General features: G+C 42.1%; 1 protein-coding gene across 1 annotated transcript in view; it reads right to left on the bottom strand.

Annotated features, from left to right (window-relative positions):
- Positions 1–1,351: 1,351 nt before the first annotated feature.
- kitlga (kit ligand a) overlaps positions 1,352–26,272 on the bottom strand; it is a 29,983-nt gene continuing 5,062 nt past the window's right edge. The window contains exons 2-10 of the mRNA XM_080002402.1: positions 10,803–10,913; positions 10,447–10,503; positions 10,174–10,326; positions 9,822–10,002; positions 8,532–8,594; positions 6,952–7,052; positions 6,381–6,490; positions 5,953–6,021; positions 1,352–5,858 (exon numbers count right to left, since the gene is read on the bottom strand). Coding sequence (XP_079858528.1) covers positions 5,991–6,021; positions 6,381–6,490; positions 6,952–7,052; positions 8,532–8,594; positions 9,822–10,002; positions 10,174–10,326; positions 10,447–10,503; positions 10,803–10,913 — 807 coding nt within the window. The 3' untranslated portion in view covers positions 1,352–5,858; positions 5,953–5,990. The remainder of the gene's footprint in view (positions 5,859–5,952; positions 6,022–6,380; positions 6,491–6,951; positions 7,053–8,531; positions 8,595–9,821; positions 10,003–10,173; positions 10,327–10,446; positions 10,504–10,802; positions 10,914–26,272) is intronic.

The following is a 26,272-nucleotide window of genomic DNA, read 5'->3' on the forward strand; positions in this document are numbered from 1 at the left end:
AGTGAACTGTCAGGTCTGTGATGTCATGGCGTCATCTTCACTTTGAACCTCGAGTCCTTTGAGACAGAGATCTCGTCTCCACCCGGCTTGCTTGTGAGCAGCATGTGAGAGGTTGTTTCGGTCGCGGTTGGAAAGTTTGTATAACTCGATGGATTTGTTCTTGTAAACAGCGACGAGAAACCACGTAGATTCTTGGTGACAGGACCCTTTTTGTCTTTTACGTCATGGAGCGTAAACGATGGTCAAGAGTGCGGAGCGGAGGGTATGATTACAATAATGGCTTTCTCTCCAGAGGCCTTTTCACACACACACACACACACGTATATATATATATATATATATATATATATATATATATATATAAATAAATAAATATATATATATATATATATATATATATATATATATATATATATATATATATATATATATATATATTTTATATATTTTTATAAATATATTTTTTATATGTTCATATATTTTGTTAATTAATACTTTTTTTTTTTCAAAACTCTTCATTGAAGAATATGCAGTATATTACTGAAAGCCTAGAAATGCATTTGATGCAAATGAAATTAAAGTAATTTAGTGGAAAAACAAGAGGGATAGGTGAATATGTTTTGTTGGAACTTATTTTTCATTGTATTTGTATTTTTTGGATTTTCATCCATTTTTATAGGTATGGATTTTTATAAAATATATCCTTTGTTTTCATTATCAAAGGGCCACCATGACACCATCTGATCAGTTGCCATGGGCCACTCGTTTCTCGGTGGTCTGCCATAATAAATTACTTTCTTAGAGATTTAACCAGGCCTATAATCACCTTATCTGCTAACCAGTAACTGTATTCTGGGAATTAATCAGATATGGAAGTTCTAAGAATCCCCCATCTGCCTCCCCCACCCCCAGGTTGAAGGCTGAAGGGGAGAGCCACATAAGAATCAGTAACTGATGTATAATATTATAATACACTCGTAACTGATGTATAATATTATAATACAATGGTAACTAATGTATAATATTATAATACACTGTGACTGATGTATAATGTTATTTTACATCAGTAACCATGTATAATATGTACGCCCCACACACACACACACATGAACATCAGGATACATGTACTTTTTATTTATAACTCATAAATGTCTGTTTACATTTATACAAAAATACAGAATGCAGAAGACTTTCATTCACCCAGAATATCACACAACTGGGCAAACAATTACATGTTTTCTTTTTTGGCACCCAGACGTATTTCCTGCCTAGAGCCATTTTCTACCCCACACTCCCCACCCCCCCACCCCCACCCCAACCCCCACCCCCACTTCCTTCAGTGAGACGGGCGAGCTCACTCAAGTCCCTGAAATCTCTGCTCAGAACACGACCGATCCTCCGTCAGGACCTCTACTGTACCACCAGACGCCGCGTGAGGGCCCGGCCAGGAACAGAACCTTCAGGGAAATGTTTCTATTTCAGCAACGCGTGGAACTCACGGACGCTGACGTCGTTGAATGAACAGAGACTGCTGGCAGGCTCTCACACAGACAGGAAAATGGGAGACCACGTTTTATTCTTCTTCCACAGCTTAGACCTGTTATAGCTCATGATCTTATTGACTATGTCACTAACAAAAATAAACAGCTTTTGATGGTGAAAAGGGTGTGTGTGTGTGTGTATGTGTGTGTGCATGTGTGCGTGCGTGCACGGGTGTGTGGGCGTGTGTGCGCGTGCGTGTTTGTGCGTGTGTTTGCCTGTGTGTTTGTATCAATGTCTTTGTGTGGAGAACCAAACCCTAAATCTGATTTGGGGGTGGGGGAGGAAGGAAAGGGAGTCTCAGGTCTAAGCTGCCATAGATTTTCACCAAACGTTCAAAAAACACATCTCTTTTATAATTGAAGAAAAAGTATCTCGCAGTTTTGACATGACGAACAACTCTGAACCACGCTGAGCATTTTTCAGCTACTGTATTCCTGGTGAAATATGAATTTGTTCTGAACTATATGAACACCAATGTGGTATACGCAATTCTTTATAACACAGACTCAATTTTGCACAATAAATATTTACTCTCCTAGTAGAAAAGTCTTCCAACGGCAAACCCCCAAATATACATCAGACAGGGATACCATTTGATTTTATTTTTTTATCCTAAAGAATACAAAGTCTATATGCAACATGCAGACCGAAACCGGAAATTCCTTAATTTATTCTGCTGCAAGTACTTTTATATATTTGTTATATTTGCGCTGCTTTTGTCCATTAAAGAAAATCGAATCTAAATAGGACCTGGGCAAAATGAGACCCAACCATATTATGATGTTATGCTAAGGTAAGATAAGGGGAATTAGCGAAATCAGCCATCTTAGTTGTCACAGGTTTGAGGTCATTATCACGGGAACACACACACACACACACACACACACATCTACACATCTACATACAATACATGTAGATTTATGAATACATATACTGTCGATATACAGTATATGTACAAGTATATGTATGTGTATATGTATATTTATATAAATGCATATGTAATATCTATATATATATGTATATCTATATATATATATATATATATTTATACAACATGTATATATGATCCTGTAGCTGTCTCAGCTTGCTAAGGTTGTAGTGCTTGACTGTGTAAATGGAGCTCCACTGGACTCCACCACAGGGAATACTTGACAGGCTTTGACAGTTACACATGGATTCAATCAAACCACTCAAACAAGGCACAGAACCAAGATTGGACATGGTACAATGTGAGACTGCAAACATGATAGCTAGACCAATGTGGAGAACACAACCAGGAGGATGCAGGCATCAGATGTTTGCTTCATCCTATGTCACATTACTTTACTATAATACATTTTTTAGATTTTGCAGCAGGGGCCCCCACGGCCCAGTGGCTAAGGTGAGATCAAAAAACCCATTGACGCGTGCCACAGTACAAGCTTCCTTTGTCATGCCCCGAGTGTCCTTGAGCAACACATCATTGAACCCCAAACAACTCACTAAGTTCACCAAGAGACTCAGCAGCAATAACAAAAACCAAAGAAAACAGAAATACAAAATATTCAACGATTCATACGTCCACCTTGGAGTTCGGCCAACGGTCTTAAGGAGTCCCAGTCAGACGTGTCTAAAACTGGAGCCTTCGCTAAACTTCTCACAGATCTCACAGAATCCAAACTCCCCAGATCTGACACCCACCCAAGCAAACCGTCCGAGGAGCTGTCGTTGTTTCAGTGTCTGTTTGGGCTTGATCACCTCTGGAATTGCCGCATTTCACCGCAAACATACAAGCTGTTGACTGAGCGAAAGCCACAGCCTCCTAGAGAATGATTTTAATTTGCCCACAAGGAAATGATTCCTTGACGTTCGGGTGATTTTAGTTGGCCAAATTCACCACATTTAGATGGAAATCATATGTTGAATGATGCATCACATTGTCATACTTGCCCCATCATGACTCAGTCAAGACTTTTCTTCATAGGCTGGACTATGGCACAAAAAAATTATTTTAATTTGTTAGATTTGTATTTCAATGTGCCATGTATAGGAAGTTTATAATCTACAATATATATCAGTTGTGTCACACACTTCCTCGAATATCTTCATCATGAGCAAACTAACCTTGTCTGAGAGTCTGGATACAATTTATTGTGCAAGACCAAATATGATACCAGACACAATGTGATCATGAAAGTAAAGGGTACAACTATTTTAGTCAATAATATACAGAAAATACAGTCTAAAATTTAGGATTCTGCTTGGTCAGTGTATTGGTTCTGTTCATGAGCGTTCAAGAAAAGGGTTGAAAGCAGGTTATCAAAAGTGTATGTAGTTTGTTTCAGCCTGTTCCATCAAATAGTGGTTTCCCTCTCAAATCGGTTTTCCATGCCTTGTTCTGAATTTGTTCTACAAAGCAGGTTTTCTTATACAATTTATTCCAAAATAGAAGAAACCCCATCGAGCATTGCCTATTGAAAAACGGATTTCCAAGACTAAACATGTTGTGGGAGACCAACCACTCTCTTAAACACACTCAAAATACAGACTGAACTCCTACTTTCTGCAGACACATTTTTGTTACAAAGAAATCCTGGACAGAAGTTCTCTCTGATGTCCATTAGTAGGATGTGGTATTTTTAGACATCGGAATTTAAACGAGTCAAAGCAGCACATGTTGTTTTTATTCTCTCTATGTAATCCAGTCTTATGACCACATTTCCAAGTCACACACCATTGATAGAGAATGTCTTAGTGAATTAAGTTCTGGGTCTTAAGGATATCCTAATTGACCACTTGGAGTTTAGTGCTGGAACCTGTTGTTATCGCATGTGTGGTCATTATTATTCATCTGCCGTGGAAATGGATGGCACCCCATGGTCACAAACACATTTCTATAAATTTTGGGATTTTGTCCCTCTAGCGCCACAAATGGGCTGCAGTTCACCGAAATGTGTTGGTTTGAAACTTTCGAAGCTGTTGGTCTGGAATCAGGATTCTTATTTTCCTGGAATTCTTTCGATTGTTTTGAGTTTGACAAAAACTATTTGGCTTCTTCACCTAGAAATTGCATCCAACTTTCATAACATTTGAGTCGGTGGGCATAGAACAACAAAACAGGTTTCAACAGGTCCACGGTGAAGACGCCAAAAAGGTCTTTTTCTCTGCCATGCTTTGGTGTCATGACACCAACCTTGGTCCACCAGGGCATTGTACACTAACAAAAGTACCCTGATCGCAACGTCACATTTGAATTTCTTTCAGAGCGCCTGCACCTAGCAGTAAAAGGAAGTGGGCCTAAGTGGAAACAGGAAGTGGGCCTCATAGTCTCAATGATGCAATGACCTTTCATTGGAGGTTGAAAGTCGGGCTGCCGTTCTCCGTCTACAGTTTCAAACTCAAAGTCGGGATCTTATGTCAAACATGGTGGTGGTATAGTGCTTGGCCCATTCATCATTGCTGGCAGCTATACTGATGATTAATATTGTTCTGTTTTCTTACACATAACTAGATAGAATTTATAGATGCATACACTGTAATGCACATTATACATGTGCTCTTATGCACACTTTCCTGATAAGCCTCTTCAAACCTCGCCTCATTGTGTTATGAGTAGCAGCAGTTCAGCGCTGCCAGCAATAAATAAATACATCATATCATCTGGTAGTTACATGCCTAAAGCAGACAATGCAAGTACACCTTTGAACTGCAATGCTCTACAAAGTTTAACAGTATGTTCTTTGGGAAATCCAAGTCAGGGGGAAAGACGCAGATCAGTTGAAGGTACACTGAACATGAGGATGACCAGAGGTAGTATCGATGCCTCAGTCCACGGAGAAGATCCACAACAGCTCCTCTGCTTCGCTGTTGAGGAGAGACATGGTACAGGCCAAAAAGACAGGAAGACTCCAGTTGTGCAGAAAGGAAGTGCTCTGGAGGCAAAGTTTTGTTTTTGTCAATTCCGAAGAGGTCTTTATACAGCATGTTCTGATCCGCAGCTTGCAAAAAGAGAATCCAGAGAATCCAGGACGTTGAGGGAAAGGTTCACATATCAAAAATTCCTCTCTGCTAAATTGTGTGATAGTTTTCAGCATGACAGGGTTAGTGTAGTCTTACAAGAAAAGGCGAGCTTATTCATATGATAGCAGGCGATATTAAACCAGGAACCAAAAAAAAAAAGATTGTGTCAATCGCGGCGCCATTGTCAATTTGGAGAGCGGTTGGTGGATACAGGCAAAATCTAGGCAGTTCACCTACGAAGACATCACTCTGGAACCCAGCTTCACGTTCGATCGCATCTCCTTTTAAAAACAGCAACAGGAGAAAGGAGCAGAGGCCTGCGAAAAGAAACAAAAGAATGGACTATGATCGTTATTATCCTGAATTTGTCCCTCTGGACAAATAGAATGCAGCAAAAACGTTAAATCTCACCAATGAGGTTGATGCGAATCGTTGGGGAGGCTGCGGGATCACACTGTGTCAATGACGTTCAGCTTGTTTCTGAAATCAAAGTCAACAAATCAAAATCATTGAGACCCTTCGACCCAGTAGAGACGATCTGAATAGCGTCTTTCTTGTACGTAAAATACATGTTTCCTAAACATTTCAATTCTTCAATCACAGAAGGTTGAGTCTCGCTTCGCCAACGGAGCCTTTTCAAAGTAAACTTTGGGCGCGGGGGCTCCAGACGAGACCGCTGTCGCACCTTGAGCAGTGATTCCTGGATCCCTTCCACACTGTTGTTTCTACCGCCCTTTAATTGACATTTACATTTTAGATTTATTTGAGTGGAACTCTCACTCTGTGCCGATGCCGTCGCAAACAGAGCTGGATTTCCAACAAACAAAAGAATAGCCTACTTTTCTGATATTTCAGCATCTAATGGAGGTGCGGTCCCTTCTGTCCCTGTGAAGAGGCCTCCGGATCCAAGGTTCTGTTCAGGATCCTCCTGGAATCGTCTTGATCTGACCTATTGGGAGATCGAGTGGATGTGCGTTAAAAACTGTTCGAAATAGGGACACAGCGACACCGCTCACTGATTTCTAATATCTATTGAAGGCTTAAGTAGGGCATCAGAGAACAGAACAAATAGAAAGTTCTGGTACCAAGCGCCTTATCAAACAAGTAGGATGTCAAATAATAGGGAATTTTGTCTCAGTCTCGGTACTGTAAAATGAATTGGATTGGTACTCTGTAATTGGACAATACTTAACGTTTTAGGCTTAAAATTGGTATTGGCAGTTTAAATAATGGTTTAGTCCTGGTCCTAGTTCCCAATTTGCAATGAATCCAACAAAACCGAGAAGGTGAAAAAGCATCAACATGCACAATTAAATGAACAATGTGACTTAAAAACTCCCAGACATCTCATGGGTTTTTCTTTGGTTTAGAGAGAGGAGGACGGGGGGGAAAGGTCAGAGGTCACCTCACCTTCCACACGATGAGGAATACAATGGCCGCCGACGGAATGAGGAGCAACGACAAGAGGCTGCGCTCCACCACTTCGGGCAGGAACCTCAGGGACTCGTTCCCTGTTCGGGACAAAACACAACAAAACAACGGCATTCATCTTCCTGGCTCGTATTTCTGTATGCACACATGAATCTCCCTCCTGTATTCTGCATCTTTCTGCATTTGAACACAAGTGCTGACTCCGATGTTGGGATTCCTCGAAATCCGGATGAAAACGCCAAGAAAATGTTTTAAATTAGATTCATTTGGATGTATTCTGGTGTATTTTACCACCTGGTTTGATAATTTTTTCTGGCTGCACTGGCAAAATGGAGATGGTAGCTCTAGGCAAGTGGAATGGGTCTAACAAAGACTAGACACATTGCCCTGAAAGTAGTGCGGACTGTAAAGAAAGACGCTTCAAAATACTTTTAAAATGTGGAGGTAGCCTCTCCCTCTCTTGCTAAACCATGTAAACTGGGACTCTAGGAATCCAACTGGCTCATTGTCCTTATAAAATGCAGTGAACATGACTTGTTCATGTATATTTCATATGTCCTTTTTTGCACAGGAATGTATTTTATTTCAATATCGTTTGTACAATTTGGATTTTTTTTTTACGTCATTGTTTCATTCCATTGTCATTCCATTTGTTGGGAATCGATTCTTGTTTGCAAAGTCCAAACCTTGATTTGCATTTTGAACTCATATCATTATTCCAAAGGTAACAAACTATATGCGAGGGGATCTCAATGTCTGTTTTGTCTTTAAGTGAGAGAGAGAGAGCGAGAGAGTCTGATTTATGTTTTACCGGGCGAGCCGGTGAACTGCTGCCAAACCCTGTGTTGTTGGCCACACACACACACGCACACACACACACGTGTGATATATATATATATATATATATATATATATATATATATATATATATATATATATATATATATGTGTGTGTGTGTGTGTGTGTGTGTATATATATATATCTCAAGAAGTTTGAATAAACTAATAAGTGTTAAACTTATTAGTTTATTAGCAATGTACTTTTGATATGTATGATGATCAAAGCTGCTGGATTATTTGCGTACTTGTCCGGTTGGATGCCTCGGTGAAATGTGTAAAGGATGCATGTGGTAATGGAAGAATGTTTTCTGGTGCATTTTCGGTACATGCACTATTTTTGTTTATTTGGCAAACACTTGGGATGGATGTCAAAACAATGGTTCCAATTCCTGCCTGACTGGAGACTTTGAAGTAAACATTTATTTATTTTTTTCTTCAAATTTTAAGATCCTCATCGAATGCACTGAGGTGGGTCTGAGAACACCTCACAGCCAAGCAAGACGTGACACGAGAGTGATCTAATGGGGAATTTGCCCCGAAGAAAATCATAAATCAAGTCACAGCAGCTCCAGGGAGACAGATGACCCCGCCAGAGAATGCAACGCAAACACAATGCTGCACACTGGCCCGGCAGGCTCAGCCACTCTGGTGGCGGCGGCGGCGGCGGCGGCGGCCATCCCACTTTTCTCTTCGGAGGAACTACAAATTCAAATACTTACACGCTTTGCAGTCTGTCGACGCAGGATCACACTCCGCTCCTACTTTAAAGGATGAGGACGACTCTGGAAGAGAAGAGTAAGAGGATGAGGAAGAAGAAGAGATAATAGATCGACCGACAGACAGACAGACAGACAGACGGACAGACAGACAGACAGACAAAAGGTAAAATACGAAAGGCAATACAAATAAATTAAAAAAATAAATAAATTGGTTGTATGCCATAAACCCAAAAATTAACTAAAAACTTATACAGAAAAAATCACAATAAACCTCTGTATCAAAAAATCACCCTCTTTCAAAAATGGGAAGATGCGAAACTTTGCCTAGATGCAAGCTGTGCAAGTTTGAATATGCTGTATATAGTGTACATGATGTGTTGGTAGCTAAGCAAAAAAGAAAAGAAGAAACACCAGAAAAAAAAACGGGGGAATGGGTGGAGTGTTGATTCGCAGACGAGGAAAATAGTTCATTGTCGGGGTAAAAAGTAACCTCACTGTTGTCTTTTCTTCCCCCGTCTCAAACAAAAGATCAGATCCCACCGCTATGGCGACAAAAAAGGCCAAAGCGCTTGGGAAGATTGGGAGATTGCTCTGTAATCAACACGTATACAACTTAGTTTCGGCTCTTTTCTTCCTTTCACGCTCGCTACCTTGGGACGTCTCCCCTCGGTCCTGTGACTCAGCCCGGCCACAAAGAGCCACCCGGGCTCTGAGGACGCCTCATTCCCGCAGCATTGTGTCGCAGCAGAGTTCTTGTGAACGGTTCTAGTGTCCGCCTCGCCGGACAATAAGGCACAAGAGATGTGCCCCCAAAAAAAAAAGGAGCCTTTTCATGACGCTTTGTGTGTAAATAGGGGAGTTTGGAACCGTCAGAATGTGGTCTGCTCACATCTCCAGGACCAGGCAGGTGAAGTCTGGGCGATGGAGACAAATAGCCAAACTCCTCCCTAAGGGTGCGATGGAACAAGGTCCCTTAATCTGTGGCCAAAAGCAAAGTAAGGTGTTTGCATTTTAGTTAAAATAATCAAGGGGATCCATGCGAAAGAGCGTGAACTTTCAGTGAGTAAACTTGTTTTTCTCTTCTTCCCCGGCACACCAGCATGACCATCAAACCAAAGAAAGGTCAACCTTGAAAGAATATAATTTAACAGTTATTCACTCACTCACACGTTGATGGAGTGTTTAAAGGGAGCGGGTCACATGCGTCTGCTGTTGTTGGCGGAGTTACCGCTACAACTCGGTGGAATTATCAAGTTTCTGTGCCGCGTTGAACCAGGAGGGGATTCTGACCTGTGTTGTACGGTGGTGAGGTGGTTTCGTACACTGCCGTGGGGCAGAGAGGAGGGTCGCAGTCCTCAGTGTCCTTTCTGTTCCGAGCAGCGAGGAGGAAATCCTCCACGAATTCAAAGTACCGCGCTGTCTGCCACCGCTCTTTTCTATAGTGGCACTGAAAGTCATACATGGTCAGCTCCTGGAGAAAGGAACGTCACAAAAGTTGTAAAGCATTAGCATTTTGAAATGCCAGACACATAAGAACATTTTTCACGTCTAAGCTTCTAAGGACTGCATTTCCCTCCAACAATATCATTCTTATCTATATATACTGACAGTCGCCAACAGAGGAAAGGGTTTCTGCACTCACCACGGGCCCCATGTAGAGACGCAGTTCTTGCAGCATTTGTATAAAAATGCTGATATCTTTTCTGTTTGATGAAATGTTCCCAAACTTATGCGCTAGATCTTTTAAACTCTCCTCCAAATAAAAAACATTCAACTTAACCCAACACATCCCCCCCTGAAAAAAAGAGAAACACAGGTACAGAATTTAGAACAGGAGGTGAAGATTAAAAAAAAAAAAAAAAAAAATGAGACAATTTGGGAGTGAGCCCCTGAAAAGAATTAGTCATCATCTCACCTCTTCTTTTGGAACCAATTCCACAGGAATCTTGTAATCTTTCGGAATATTTTGTCTCTGTAAAAGGAAAAAATACATAAAGGAAAGAACAAGATGTGAGACAAACAGTTACATTTATTTGTATATTTTAATTGTATTTAGGGAGGATAATACAAAACAAAACTAGCTTTCTGATAGTTATTAATATATTATGTTTATTAATTTGTTAATATTATATATATACATATATATATTCAATATTATTCATAATATTATCTATATTTTATCATATATATATATATATATAATATTATATATTTATTTATATAATATTTATATTTATAGATTTATAGATGGATAGATAGATCGATAGATACCAGAATAGCTAGTCTGGAGATGTCATCTGTCACTGGGTTGACGTCAAATTCACTGGAAAGAACTCCGAGCGTGATGCACAGCAGTAAATGGACACAGGCGCGTATCCAAATCTGGAGAGGTCGAATAAAAAAGAAGCATAATAAATTTCCATTCACAGACACTGTATTCTTAAAAGTCAGGAGGTTATACTGCTGTTGTTTAGTCACCAAAATGCGGAAAAGGCTAGCGGGAAAATAATTGCTAAAGTTACAAAGGACTGGAAAAAATGCAGAAAAATGGCAAAATACTCAGAAGAAGTGCAAGGGATTATGCAAAAGCAAAGGAATATCATCCAAAAAGAAAAAAAGATTGAGCAACAGCTGAACTAAATAACAAGCCTCACAAGTCACATCGAATCAAGTCCACCACCAGCAGCAAAGCAAAAAGAAAATCTGGAGAGGGCTTCAGGTTTGGTTTGCATCATGAGAAAGAAGATACATCCTTTCTAGAACCACCAGGCTTCTTTCTTCCTCTTCGAACAGTGGTTCTCAAACTTGTTTCAGTAGTGCACCCCCCTCTAACATCTTTTTCTCAGTTGACTTGCCCCTTCACTGGCATTGGGAGAAAAACAAATAAAACTTCAATAAATCATGTTCTGTATGAGCGCCCTATGGATGTTTTTTTTTTTAAACATTATGCATAACCGATATTTTTTAAAACCTTTTTTTTTTCCCCGGAGTACCCCCTGCGGTACCCTCAGGGGTACAAGTGCCCGCATTTGGGAAACGCTGTCGTCGAGCATGCATGCGCTTTGATTTATTCAGTTATTTACATGTACATGTCTCATTTGTTCTTATTTGACCCGTCATGTCAAACAGGAGCTTCCGTCGGCCTCCAGCTCCCCACGGGCTGAGCAGACATCGTCTCCGTGTCAGTCTGAGCGTTTTACGCAAGAGGATTAAGGGGCCGGTTTGGACCACTGCCCAAAACAATGCCAGATAATGCGAGATAATGACTGTAAAACCTTTCTGCTGTTGGGGGGGGGGGCACAGCAGATTAAGATCATCATCACCCAAACCGGTCCCGGTACCAGGTTATGCACACACTCCGCCCGACGTGCAAGAACAGCACCGACAATAATTACTCCAGGGAACGGTTTAGTCATTTCTTGCTCAAGGGTTCCAGCCCTTCCCTCGGAGCCGGGGGAAGGGAGAGCTTTTTTTGGACGCCCCCCCCCCCCTTCCCGTTCTGGCTGTCAGAATGCAACAGCGACCGCTTTAGAGAACGGAAAAAAATGTCCCGAGACGAGCCCTCCTAAGGGCAGCGGACTCCGCCTCCTCTGCTTCAAATCAAATCAAATTGTCTTTCACATGACGGGATCGGAGCGACGCAGGAATAAACAACGAACAATGCCAAACAAATGTTTCAATTCTACGTGAGATGTAGACCGACGCAGACAGAGAGTCAGTCACGTCGGTGCAGAAGACGTGTGACACATGATCTTCACTGAAATGGACGCTATCCTTGAGGCTGAGATTTGAGAACAAACTCGGCAGATTAAGTATTTGAATTCCCTGATTTGGTATTTTCAACTTTACTTTGACCTTACTGTCATTTTTGGTAAATGGAAAAGTTATTGGATTTAGTTGGGCCGTTTGACGTTGATGTGTTCACCTTACATGTAAAAAAAAAAACTGCCACTTGCAAATTCAGATGATATTATCTTCAACAAAACGGTTCATTTGCACATCACTTAATGTGGCATTGTGTGAAATTTTGAGATTTCGAAAATTTCGCATATTAAAAAATGTGAAAATGTGAGGAATGGGATTTTTTTTTTATATATAAATTTTTAAAAGAATCAAAAGGAGAAAAATTTTAAACCTTGACATTTTGTCTGCAGCAACACGTGCTGGTACACCGAAAAGTGGATTTGGGAGCGTTGTTAAAAAGTCTCTAAAAAGGGAAGGGAAGCTGAGAGTCTTGGAAAAAGCCACATCAAAGTCCAGATCCCGAAAACATCTGAAACGTTTTACAAAGGACAGCTTCCCAACCGACTGAGCGCCGACTGTTCTAAGCACAATAACTTCTTATAAACACACCAACAGTAAAAGTAAGGCACATCACATGGCCTGCTTGCATGCCACTGCAGCTCTTGCAGCTCCAACACATCGCAGTTTGATGGTGCCACGTGTGAAGGAACTGATAAAAAATAATTACAAAATCCATAATTACAAAATCCAGGTTGCTATGGGGGTACTGAAAAAGCAGCATAAGGAACGTTAACTTGTTTTTTTTATTTTAGGCATGACTCACACAGCTCTCAACACGCACGCACGCACACGCACACACACACACACACATACACACACACACACACACACACACACACACACACACACACACACACACACACACACACACACACACACACACACACACACACACACTTAAGATGACATCATTAACACCATTACACTAGATTATCTGGTCTTAAGTTCTTAAGGACGGGTCTTAAGTATGATTTTACAACACTTGTGCTACATACCTTTGAGTGTCTTATATGAATTACATTTCTGTTGAACATGCTTAGTTACATGAGCTTTAGACGTCTCACGGCGGTAATTGCTACTCATTGGAGTAGCTCCGGTTTCTTTTACAAGTTCACTTTCTACTTGCGACAATGTGTGTTGGTCCCAACCTCTGACTGACAGATGGTCTGACGGTCCATCCAACCAAGAGACTGACCGACCGACTGACTCACTGACGAACTGACTGACTGACCGACTGACTGACTGACTGACTGACAGATGGACTGACTAACTGACGGGACTGACTGACTGACTGACCGAGCGACCGACTGACAGGCTGGCCATATGAATGTCTGACTGACGGACTGACTGACCGGCCGACCAACCAACCAACCAAGAGATCGACCGACCGACCGACCGACCGACCGACCGACCGACTGACAGACTGACTGACGGAGCGAACCAACCAACCAACCAACCAACTGATGGACTGATGACTGAAGGACGGAGTGGCTGACAGCTCCTGTCATCGCCTGCTCTGGGTGGTGTTTGACTCTATGACTCCTCAGAGCTTATGTTACAGAATAATTCAGGGCTGCGGTTCAACACACCTATTAAGAGTGAAAGAGGGAACAGAGAGAAAATGGAAAGTCTTGTAAAGTGAGGGGGAGGCTTAAGGACCAGGGGCCTGATCTGTCTGCAGTTTGCAACCAGGTAGAAGGCTCTAATGCGTGAATCAACGTCAAACAGATCTCGTAAATGTCGAAGGAGGCTAACCCTCCCGAGAGCTCTCCCTGGTGGGAGAGTCCTCCCTCTCTTTCTACCTGTCCTCCGTTGCATGACATTTTGAGAAAATTAGATCTACGATAGAAAAATCTATTTGGATTACATAAAAACTCATTTTGGAACCACGCCCGTCGTCCCTTTCAAATAATCGCCCAGAAATTCCAGATCTGGTGTGTGTGGATCTTCTCCCGGAGAAGGTCCACACAGTGTGACACAGTTTGGACAGCGACATTCCTCCCAATCGTCTAAAATCAAACTCATTCTTTGCTTGTTTTACCGTAAACTAAATCATCTAATTAATCTAAACTAAATCATCGAAATTATCACATTGACCCAGCATCTGCAGCGGCAGAGCCAAGTTTTCTGCTCAAGGGTTAAACATCTTCCTCAAGCTTTTGGACGGTTGTGCAACACAAGGTATTGAAACCCCGGCTTTCCATCGTGGGAAGGCCCTGGCCCCGCTCATATCCTTCATGTTGGTGTTTTTACAGTAAACAATCGTGAGATCCCTCTCTGAGATCCCGACGAGCAGCTTTTTCCGGCCTCCATTCGCCCCCGACTACAATGAAATAGCTTCTCGTCGCTTGGCGGGGGGGGGGGGGGGGGGCACCAGACAACGGATCCGATCTACAGACCTGCTCTTTTCATGCTTTTCAGGCTTCACAGGCCGTTTTGTGTTTTTTTAATATGATACCCAGTTTTTAAAGTGACGTGCCGCATCACGCCGGCACGAGGGGGGAAAGGGGCAGGACGGGTGTAACAGCAGGATGCGACTTCGAGGAAATTTAACTCCTGCCCCTGAAACAAGACAGCCACCGCAGGCGACTGAGAAATAGGTTACGTCTGCACGAACGCCCACAAGGCTCGGGGGGCCTTGACTCGCGGGAAAACAAGCGAGTAAAACTGCTATTGCCAGGGCTTGGCGAGATGAACACGTTGTGCATAGACTGCATAGACATCGCCTCCGTCTGCAGGGAGGTTCTGGATGACCGTCGTGAGGTTAACGTGATTACTGTCAATGTGGTGTTTCCACTTTTACTATAGTAACTTTGGGTCTGGGTATTAGTTCTTTTACCAAGGTAAAATATCTGAGTACTTCTTCCACCACTGTTGGAGATGAGAAACCATCATAAGGCACCACCAGGCAGTCAAATAAACCCTTTTCACATGACAGTGAACATGACATGCCAGAACACATAGAATTTCATAAATCTCTACTAAAAAGCATTTTTTTTTTCCAAGTTCTGGACATGTAACATGTGACATGTAAGTACATGTGACATGTACTTACATGTAAGTAAAATATCCACCACACACACACACTTTTCCCGGTGGACTGGAGGGAACTCCACACCAACACCAGGTTTTAAAACAGCTCTCTGGAGCTGCGAGGCAACAGCGCTACCCACTGTTCCACGGTGCCCACACATAAGATAATGATCCAATCTTTGACCATCTTTCGTGTCTTTTCGCCTACAAGTTGACAAATATGAGGGCAGTCTGAGCAAACAGCCGCTGAGGCCGTACAGTCTTTCTTTGAGGGATTTCCATTTCCAGTCGCTGTATCAGTTACAGTCAGCTGTAATCACATTGACTAAACCATACCGTGCCCTTATAAAGACAGAGAGAGAGAGTCTACAGTTAGATGTGAAAGATTAACATTTTCGTCCCGCATTCCAACAGCCACCATGGAAGAAATCAATCAGCTTGTACCGTTTGACCCCCTCTAAAGTGTGCACCAGTGTATGATTTACCGTATGCCTTATTTCTAAACCTCCACTCGATGTTGGCAGAAACGGTGTTAAACGGGACCCAATTAGCACCCAAGAGCAAGAGACAAACTATCACTGCACTAAATACCCCATTTCATACAAATCGATCTTAAGTCTAAATTCTGATTTCTTAATTTGGCACCCCCCTCCTCTCTCTCTTGTGACTGATTTGTCATAGAAACACTTTTTATCTGAGGGGTCAGCTTTGGACCAAAATGCATTCCTTCCTTCCTTCCTTCCGCAAAAGGGCTCCGTTGCTATCCTGTGAACATTTAAGAGGGGGAAAAAAAAAAAGCCCCTTTTAGCAGAAATGGTTACCGGGAATATGAATACCGAGGAGGCTCGTTCCGCCCTGTGACTCCCGCCGTCTTTACATCTGATGTAGCTTGTGACCCGAACGCTCGCTGTTGAAACGCTCCATCCACACCTGTTACTCCTGTTTATTTAGGCTCGCACCGCTGTGAAAATCTTTCACCGCCCGCTGCCAGCGCATGGAAGACACACCCGTCAAGCCCACGCTCCCTGTCCCGAAATTTCAAATTTCAATTTCCAAATAAATAAGTTCTACTTCTACATATATATTTTTTTTTTCAAACTAATGAGTCTCACGAGCGCTGCCTCCCCCTCGCGGTGCAGATCACAATCACATGGCCGCCGTCCAGCGATCTGTCTGAGGGGAAACCCCTGGTTCTGTTTGGAGAAAGCACAAACGAAAACGGAGCTGTCCCAGTAGTTTCTTACCTTCTTCCTGGAAACAGACGCCTAATCCCCGGCCTCACTCTATTTGTTCAAGCGCATTCACAATTTAACGTTTATTGAGAGAAAACCCAGCGGCATATGCGAAAATCTAAGCTTAGCGGGACGGCAAACACGAGGAAAACCACAACCAGGAACCAGGAAATATAATTGGTGGGCAAAGGCCAGAACAGCTGAAAAAACAAGCAAAATTACAGATAAACCCTTGTTAATTCAGCGTTGTGCTGCGGCGGTGCAGGTGTGGGCTCCACTTGAAACAGGGAAAGCTCAAAATCCCCGACATGTTTGTTGCCGGTTTTTGTGATTTTTTTTCGTGGTGAGAGGCCTAAAAAGCCGTGGACCCCCACGTGTTCAAAGCGAACAAGACGGGCTCCTTGAACTGTGAGTGAATATTTGGCCGGAAACAGGAGGGCAGGTTACAGCAAATTGTCCTGTAGATCTGCCGTCCCCCCGCTGAGCTGCATCCAGGTGTGAGTGTTAAGCCCCAAAAGGCTTAAATGTGCTCAATCCACTATTACTGTCAATCAACAGCGTGCACTGTACACACTGTAACAATCCAGTAATAACATAGTAATATTTGATATCATATTGTGCTTATATGCATAGTATGGAACTTTGTGTGTTTTGAATGTTTTCTACATATTTGGCCATTTCTGTTTTCTTTTTAAATTTTTTTGTATATTTGTCTAAATTATTTTGTCAGACTTTTAAGCCTTTCCGTGCATATCTGTACAGCAAGGCACCAATAGTCACCATGACAGACTCCTTGCTCTCCGAGGAAATACTTGGCTGTATAAATAAACAGATTGTGATTATGATTCTTAGGAGTGAAGAGAAAAAAAAACTTCACATGCAGTCGAGATCCACAGAGATTAAACATTGATTTATTCTCCTCTATATTTTAACTGATATTTTCACCTTGAGCTGTCCTACAGTATCCCAGAAGAGAAAATGTTGCTTGATAATAACACCAGTTTTAAAACAACCTGGTCACATTCCCCATACAGACCACTATGTATGAAACATCTTTCTGACTATAAAGTAAGAGTTAGGCTCATGATGGCATCCAAAAACAGCATTTAGTGTTGATAAAATGAGTCAATGAAGAATGAGTTTGTGGATATAGTCTGTTCTGACTAGACAATGTTACGTTGAAACCCCAAGACAGCAAAATATCACACAAAATTGGACGTATAACACCCAATTTTTTGTAATGCACCACACATTAGATTGTCAATACCCTATATATATATAAAATAAAACATCTCAATAATATGAATGCATAAAAACTCATTCAGTTGTCCTTCCTGCTCAGATGCAGGTGAGTCCTATCTCCCATCAGACACTTCAGACGGACGCTGCCTGATGCGCTTCAGGCTCTTGGAGATCTGTGTTCCTGCTCTTCTTCCCGCTGAGGAGCAGCACCATAATGGCTCCTCTCATCTTCCATCCGTCACATTTAACCCCGGCCGTCATTAGCCAAACAGGCCCTCCAGATCCAGATCCCCGCGGCCCCGTGGCCCTCTTCACCGCATAATCTGATAAAAGAATAGCATTGTTCCTTGCGTAACACTGGCGCACCATAGCAACACGCCTGTTTAGTCAGACGGATGCTTGATTTTTTTTTTTAATCTCTTTGCACATTGTTTCATCTTGGCCCATGTGATATCCGTTCCTATGTTTCATGAGGGGGATTAAATAAAAAAAAGACCAGATGACGGGATGAAAGCAGCTCAAAGAAGACGAGTTCCTGGGGCCTCTGGGACCAACTGCAGCACTACTGTGGCCCTCGCTTTGCAGTTTAGCACTATTTTTGCCATTATAGATAATCAAATTTGGTTAACTTTTTAAAATTTGGGGCTGATCTGGGCTCTTCTTCTTCTTCTTCTTCTTCTTCTTCTCCTTCTTCGTTTTGTTAGTGACAGAAGCTGGGTCTTCCAGCATCCAGCCAAACGTCTTGTCAGCGGCAGAATCAGGAGGATTGTCACATGTGGGCTTCAACGTGTGTTGAGACAAAGGGCGTGGCGGGAGAACGAGCCGCAGAAAATAGAAAGATTGGTGTCTGACGTCGGTTTTGCCGGGTCGAGACGGAGCACGGCATTGCAGCCACACTGCAGTCACGTAGACCCATCTTTAGCCCGAAAGCGTTCAAGGTCGAGACAGCCGTAAAGAGAACATCACCGAAATGTTTCCACAGGTCACGGCGCGTTCCCGGTGCATGGCAAAATCCATATTAATATTCATTAAAGGAAAGTTTGAGTCATTTCCATTTCATTCCACCCTTGATAGTGACTCTCCCAACTAGGTGAATCCTATCTCACTGAATCCTATCTCAGTGTAAGAATGGAACATGTATCATTTATTTCTTGCCCAGAACAACGACTGAGGCCCGCATGAAACTCTGCATGGCGGGGGCAATCGCCATGCCTATTTTCGCGGCCCAGAAAAGAGACTGTAGCCGGCTTTCAATGTGTTCAAATTGAATTAGCATCTGGAAACTCTCCGTCTGCTCAGGTGCACTTAGGTTTGAGATAACGTAATAAACTGCAGAGTAACAGCAGGGGAATTGATTTCGGGCCGGAGCATTATTTCAGATTGCACAGAATGGATCTATGGTTAAACTTAGTCTTGAAGCCAAAACTGGCTCAGTGCAACAACGGGTGAAGGAGGTTTCAGGGTTGTTGTCTCGTGATAATGTGTTAATAAGAGCAGTAATAGAGTACTTTAACTCACTCTATACTTTTACGGCCACAAAGATTTTATTCTTTGACTATTATTTGTACTGAAGAGAGTTCTCATACAGGGTTGTACAAGGGTACAACCTTGAAAGGGTTGCATTTGAAATTTAAGCATGGCGAAAATAAGACTAACCAGCCAACACGGCCTTAAAATTTGATGTAAGATAAGACAGGTACTTTTCACTTCAATTCTTGAGTACATTTAATATAAATTACTTTAATGCATTGGCGTTGAATACACCTTTCGTGCTATTTTCGCTATTTATATTTCTCAATCAGTTAAGGGCCTGAGTTGGATGTACGAACGGATGCACACGACGGGAAAAAAAACCAAAAAAACAAGTATTTCTTCACTTCAAGACACCGGTCACAAGAATAACTGTTTTCACACTGGATAGACAAACATGATACTGGTCATGACACTGGCCTGGAAACGTAAGTTTCCAGGCCAGTGTTAAGGATGCACAAATATATTTAATGTTAATTAGTATAAAAACACATGAGATGAAATAAACAAGTGCCAACTGGTACCATGTGTCGGCCCCCTGTGGTGGGACGGAGGAAATGGTGTGTTTTGCTGTTTTTGAGTTTGAAGCACATGTCCAAATACCCCTTTGTAGAAAGTCAAATCCGGGTGTGATACAGTTTCAAGTCTAAAAAACTGATTTCCTTGCCCTTGCTGAGACACGATGAAGAGGGTCATTTAACAAGGTATAATCAACTCAACTCTTGATTTAACAGCTGTCACGAAAAGATATTTGTGCCAATGCACTTCAAGGCTCGAGCCGCCAACAGCCTCTTGGAATGTTTTGACTGCCTTACTATTATACCTTATTTAGACATGAAGCATTGAACAACTTTTTTACTTTTGCTTGCGGGGCTGTCACGATCACAATATTTAAGTCGACGATTAATTGTCATATAAATATATGCAATGAGAAATTTAATGGTCTTTTCTGTTAATTCTATGCCACTATCAGTGTATTAGACCTATAGCTGTGTAATAATACACAAACACCTTATGAAGAAGAGCAATTTATCAGAATTGGACATCTGAACATAAAAATGTCTTAAGATTAAATGAACTGATGGAAACATGGCAAATGTTTAATTCGGTGCAACATAACATGGGCTCAAAATTCCTCTTAATTTCACTGTCAGGCCTATCACTATAAGCCCTAATAAATGTGAGACCTATCACTATTGGGCCTATCAGACCTGGTGTATCACTATTAGCCGTATCACTATCAGGCCTTCACTATTAAACCTACAATACCAGTGCTCAGTTTGTCCATAACATGCATTTGGTGTAATCTCATCGGCAAATTTCATTGGAGAAAGGTTATCCAACTCTTTCCACTTTCGCAGTCGCATGAGGTTAATAAATAACCAACATGGGACTGTTGACAAGGCCAATATCATTGAACACATAAAGGAAACGGCCGCACAATAGTATAATTAACTACAGAGCGCTTTCCCCAAACAAGAATATAATAGTTAATCCTGGTATTACATCCACTGTAAAAACTGCAATACTGTTGTGCAACGGTTCAGTTCGGTCATCAAAAGTCCTAAAGGTTTCATTATCTTTCACACAATTTGATGTTTTGGTCTCGTGACTCAGCGGCTGCACTGTACAATATGGCAAGCTCTGTTCACATGCGCGGGTCTCTGAGGAGTTGCAGTAATTGTCGGATATTCAATGCAAATCAAATTCTTTGATCTCACGACGGCTTTGCTGTTGATCAGTGTGAGACGATGCCTCTGACGTCTGACATCTACAACAGTGGCCCCACACTCAAAGGACCTGGGGGCCACTGGCCAGGTTGTCTTCTTCTAGGGGGGCGGTGTTGACCTTTAAGGAGACACCCGCCTGTTTCTTTTTTGTTGTTTTGTGTTTGTTCTGTTTTTTTCTCCCGGACATTAGTTTATTGCCTCGTAATCCTGTTGGAAATAGCCCTCCCTATCTATTAAATTCTGTTTTAAATTTTGAAAACAATCAGAACATTTGTGTGGACGAATTAAGCTTTGTGATATGAAAAGATTATTTGCGGGCCAGATTTATCAATGTATTATCACCATGTAGCGGGGCCACATTAAATCGTCTCGTGGGGCGGATGTTCAAAACGATGGTGCAGCTGTGGTGTTTTAATGGCTCCCTGAGTCGTAAAACCTCTCAACACATAAGTTACCATGTCATCGAGACAAAACAAATACGCCACTTTCCCACACAGGCATGATGTTATACATCTCGCTGTGATTACGATGTGCGATTATGTCTTGGCAGTTTGTGACTGCACAGTGAGGATAAGTGTGGTCCAAGCACCACCCAGATGGAAATACAGACTGTACAGAATCAGGGGTTGATGAGATTCAGCGGAATGGGCTTTGTCAATTTAAGAATTTACCCTGAGAATGAAGAAGAGCATCCACCACATACGCCCAGGACACACAAGCCTTTCTAAAAATATGGCCACTAAATAGGGACGCTTCCACTGACAATTCCATTGTACGGAAACAAATCCATGAAACTCACTATACCAGTCACACCAGAGCTGTCATCAAAATGCTTCTCGGTGGCACACGAAGAAGCACACGTCACAAAATGAACGCTATTATAAGCACTGTCATAGCAATTTCAAAAGCTTCAATGGATTATACAGTGTATTATATGCATTGCTTTGAGTTTGACAAGAATGGAGGTGGGGATGGCACAAACACACTAGAACATTTTTTCAGCGAAAAAGGGAAGCGTAGACTCCCACTGAGTTTCTTGTGACTCCCCCCTCGGGTTACACCTGATCGACTGGAATTTCCTCAATAATAATGTTCAGCACGAAGGTTTCAGGGAGCCTGAGGCAAAACAAATGCATCGCTTATGTCTTTCATGTCACGCCTCACGCCGGGACTCATCCACAGTGAAAGGTTTGTGATGAGGTGAAATGGAACTTTGAAGATTCTCCTGGTACTCGTACGGCTGAATGCCTACGCTGCCATTGGGCTTTGTCAGCTCAAGGTCTTCACATTTTTCACTGTCACTTCTTTTGTAGTATAGTAGATACTGAAATACTATTGCTGTGACAATTATGAGCCCATTTGAGAGGATATGTTTATATAATGAAGCAGTTGCTATATATTTTACGAGGGGTTAATTGGACAGTCTTTAAAAAGGTACTAAGGTAATAAGGTTATTTTTAAGTTCTTTATTATTGCATTTTGCACTCAATAACCATGAGATTGCAGGTCTGCTAAGTCTTCATGATAGTATTTGGAACATACATTTTTTTTCCAAATCAAAATTGCAATATAGTGTCATATCTATCCTATGTCTATTGGACATATATGTATATGTTTCAATTACCAATATCATGTCAAATAAAAAAAATCTAAAAATATAAAACTCATTAGAGCATAATAGCTGATATCACACAGGGCAAAATGAAACAACGTGGCAGGAGCATAACTCTCTGGTTATGATTTTATCAATATGGTTGAAACAATAGGAGTTGTAGTGTGTTATTTTTGACTACTAGGGTGAGCCTTAGTCTATAAAAAAACATGACCAAAGCAAACCAACACTCTAGTTCTAGTGCTTGTTTTGACATTCTTTTATACACAGAACATGGAGCATTATTCCAATTTTTTTTGGGGGGGGCTCACTTTCTGCAGCGCCTTTAGGAACAGTGCATCTTACAACTTTGACGGAAAAACCGCCTGCGCAGTCAAAAACACATTTCAGCCGCTTCATATTCTGTTGAACGCATTAGTGTGCTGTGCCACAGACCCTGTGATGGCGAGATGAAAGGTCGATGGGGAAACATTGGCAGGATAAATCGGCAGACTTTGTCCAATGAATAACAAGACATGGACCTATTTTCGACTTCCCGCATATAATGTGATTTTAGGTTGACACGCCTTTGCAAAACAAGGACACTGCAAGAAAAATAGCGAGCGCTTCCTTGACAGCCCTCATGCAGCATGACTGTGCCATGAATCCACTCAGATGTTTCATGCAGAAGGGTGTGCGGTCTGGCACAATATGGTCCAGTGGACGTCTTTTCAACAACATTAACAGTCTTGACATTTCATTTGACTGACGTTTAATTTGAATGTCGTGAATGTCTCCAAAACCACAAAGCACCTTTGAGATCAGCAAAGATTATGGCAGCCATGCAGTAAGTAATGAACGGTAAATGAATGAATGAATGATCAAATACCAAATAAAGCAAAGTGTTTGTATTATAACCACCAGAAACCATGGATATGTTTCTAATATGAAGTGTGTTTACTGCCTTGTAAATGCTTCAAACCAACAGGCTTGTTACAGCTGGCAGATTGACTTCTAGTCGACACTCGGAGCGGTGGAGTGACCCACGGCAACCAGGCTGGCTGCGCTCCACCACCATCTGACAGCAATTTCCTCAGTAATGTTCTCAATCACATGACAACCCGCCACTGTTCCTTTGATACCAGCCTGAACCCAAGTCCAATAAATTGATCAAATTGTACTCGTCATTGCTTCTACATTTTTAAACACTGGCGCCAAGCTGCTAACAAGAATCCTTCGACTTGCGTGTCGAGTTGAAATGGCATTGAGAGGCGGGTGAGGGTGGGGGAGTGGGGTAACAGTGGGTGGTTTTTATATTAGAGAGTATTATATTATTCACTTAGAATACATTTGCATAGAATACATTGCCTTTAGTCTGCTTCTCTTAATCAGCCTATAAACAGAAAGTGTCACTGCCACAATAATACAAGAATGGCCACAATCTTGCTTCATCTTTATGTGTTAGATGTGAGTGTGTTTGTATTATCTTGCATGTATCTGGATATGTACTGTATATAAGCTATAATCATAATGTCGAAACTGTACCATGCAGGGCTGAGCCCAATAAAGTCCTGTTGGTTCCTGACGTGTTTCCATTGGATACAGAGCTAGCGGGACTGCGTTCGTTGCTATGGCGTTGCTATAGCAACAACATGCTACTAACAGCTGAAAATGACAGAAAAACCTGAAAAAACAGAAAATAAAAGTTTTACATTGTGTTCGCACTGACCTCGAGTGGCAGCTGGAGGACCAAAGACGAATGCGATCTTATTTAGGCCCCGCCCCGGCCCAAATTCCCGCCCCCAGTTCTAAAAGAGACCAGCACGGGAGAACAAACGAGGCCAGAGTCGGGACTCCAGGTGAGGCAGGTGCAATGGAAATGCACGCAGAGCTGTGGTTTTACCGGCACGGCCCTGTAGTGTGGGTAGGCTCGGGCCAATATTCAATAATATGCGACCACCATATGCTACCAAATAATGCCCCCCGTCCGGAACCCGAAGTCCATTCACTTGCGCGCACACAGAGGATGTAAATTATGCGCGCAGCGGTGCAACAGCGAGGAAGCAGATGGAGGACTTGGCCATGGTGGCATGGATGGTGATTTAGCTGCAGCGCGGATGGTGCTGACGAAGCGTGTGCCAGTGATGGGTTGCCTGCAATCGACACGCCAAAACAGTGCCTTTTCGTTTTAGATGTAGGTTATTTGATGTCTTCTTATAGGAAGAAACAAGTGCATATGGAATGGTATGGAACGAAACCCTGTGTAATGGGGACACCTTCTCAATGACTCTCTCCACGATCGCCCCCTCTCCATGCGCGGAACATAATCGTAACGAGTCCACGAGTCGTGGCCTGTTCCCGTTCCCCCTCCTTTTATATGGAGCGACCAGGCACGGCGATCAGGGCGCACAGAGAGCCACGCATAACACATAAAAAAAATAATTCCTCACTGAAATATCATCCCGGTGCATTTTTGTAAGCTTCTCTGTTTTATCCTGTTATTGTAATGCACACAGACTGACAAAAACAGCAGAAAAAAAAAACCGACGGCCCGACTTTCAGAATCTGTGACACGTTTCCTGATGATTCAACCCACAGTGGGCAGACCTGCTCACGCATATCAATCACTTCACACGCTCACATGCCACACCTCATTTATATCATGCCGAGTTAACAAGTAAAATTCTTTACGCATGTATCTCCTTAGTCACATTTGCTAGGTGTCCGTCACTGTTTGGGTGGTAAACGGGCGATCCTTTCCGCACTTACGCCCACGCGCAACTTGCGATCCATTCTCTGTGATCCGGTATCAAAGAAAAAAAATAAATACAGTGTCTTTTTATTGTAGATGTATTCGTTGCAATTGAACGAAACCAAAGAAAACGTGTGCGCAACCGTGCATACGGTATCACAATAACATTTTGGATATCGCCCAAGCCAAGTGTGAGCGGGTGGAAATCAGAACCACCTGGCGACGGTGTTGCTGGGACGGTGCAGAAGAGCAGAGCAGAAGAGCAGACCAGGAGAGCAGACCCCCTTTTATCTCAATTCTGAGCCGAGTCGAGCATGAAGGCCGGCTTCTGGAGCTGGTTAGATGTCTTTAAAATAACCATCAAAAAGCGTCCTGTCCCCCCTAAACTGTGAGTGCTCTGCCTGTTCTGGGGTTTTTCTGCCTGGAGAATGATGTTTTTGACAACTCCACATTGAGTGATTTTTTTTTTTCAAAGCTTCTTTTTTCATTATTGTTGTGATTCTTATTAAAATTACAATTATAAGAGAAAGGGGATGGAAAACAGCTTAATAGAACCATTTGATCTTTCTTTTTTTGTTCATACTGATATTGTTTGAAATCAACAATCGCTCCACTGTGTCACACTATTTGCTGGTATTTTATATTTTGGTGAGGCTGAAATCTTTATTCCATTCTATTTCTTCGGTCCACTAAACTACTCTGACAGACAGTGAAGTACTTTTTATACTACGATTTTGATCTCGGCAGCATTTCAGGACTTTTTGTTTATTGGGGCAAGACCAAAATTGGTTACGAAACTGTTTCAGCCAGCTCTTATATAAGTTTAT

This window comes from Zeus faber, assembly GCF_960531495.2.
Source record: "Zeus faber genome assembly, chromosome: 6".
Lineage (NCBI taxonomy): Eukaryota > Metazoa > Chordata > Actinopteri > Zeiformes > Zeidae > Zeus > Zeus faber.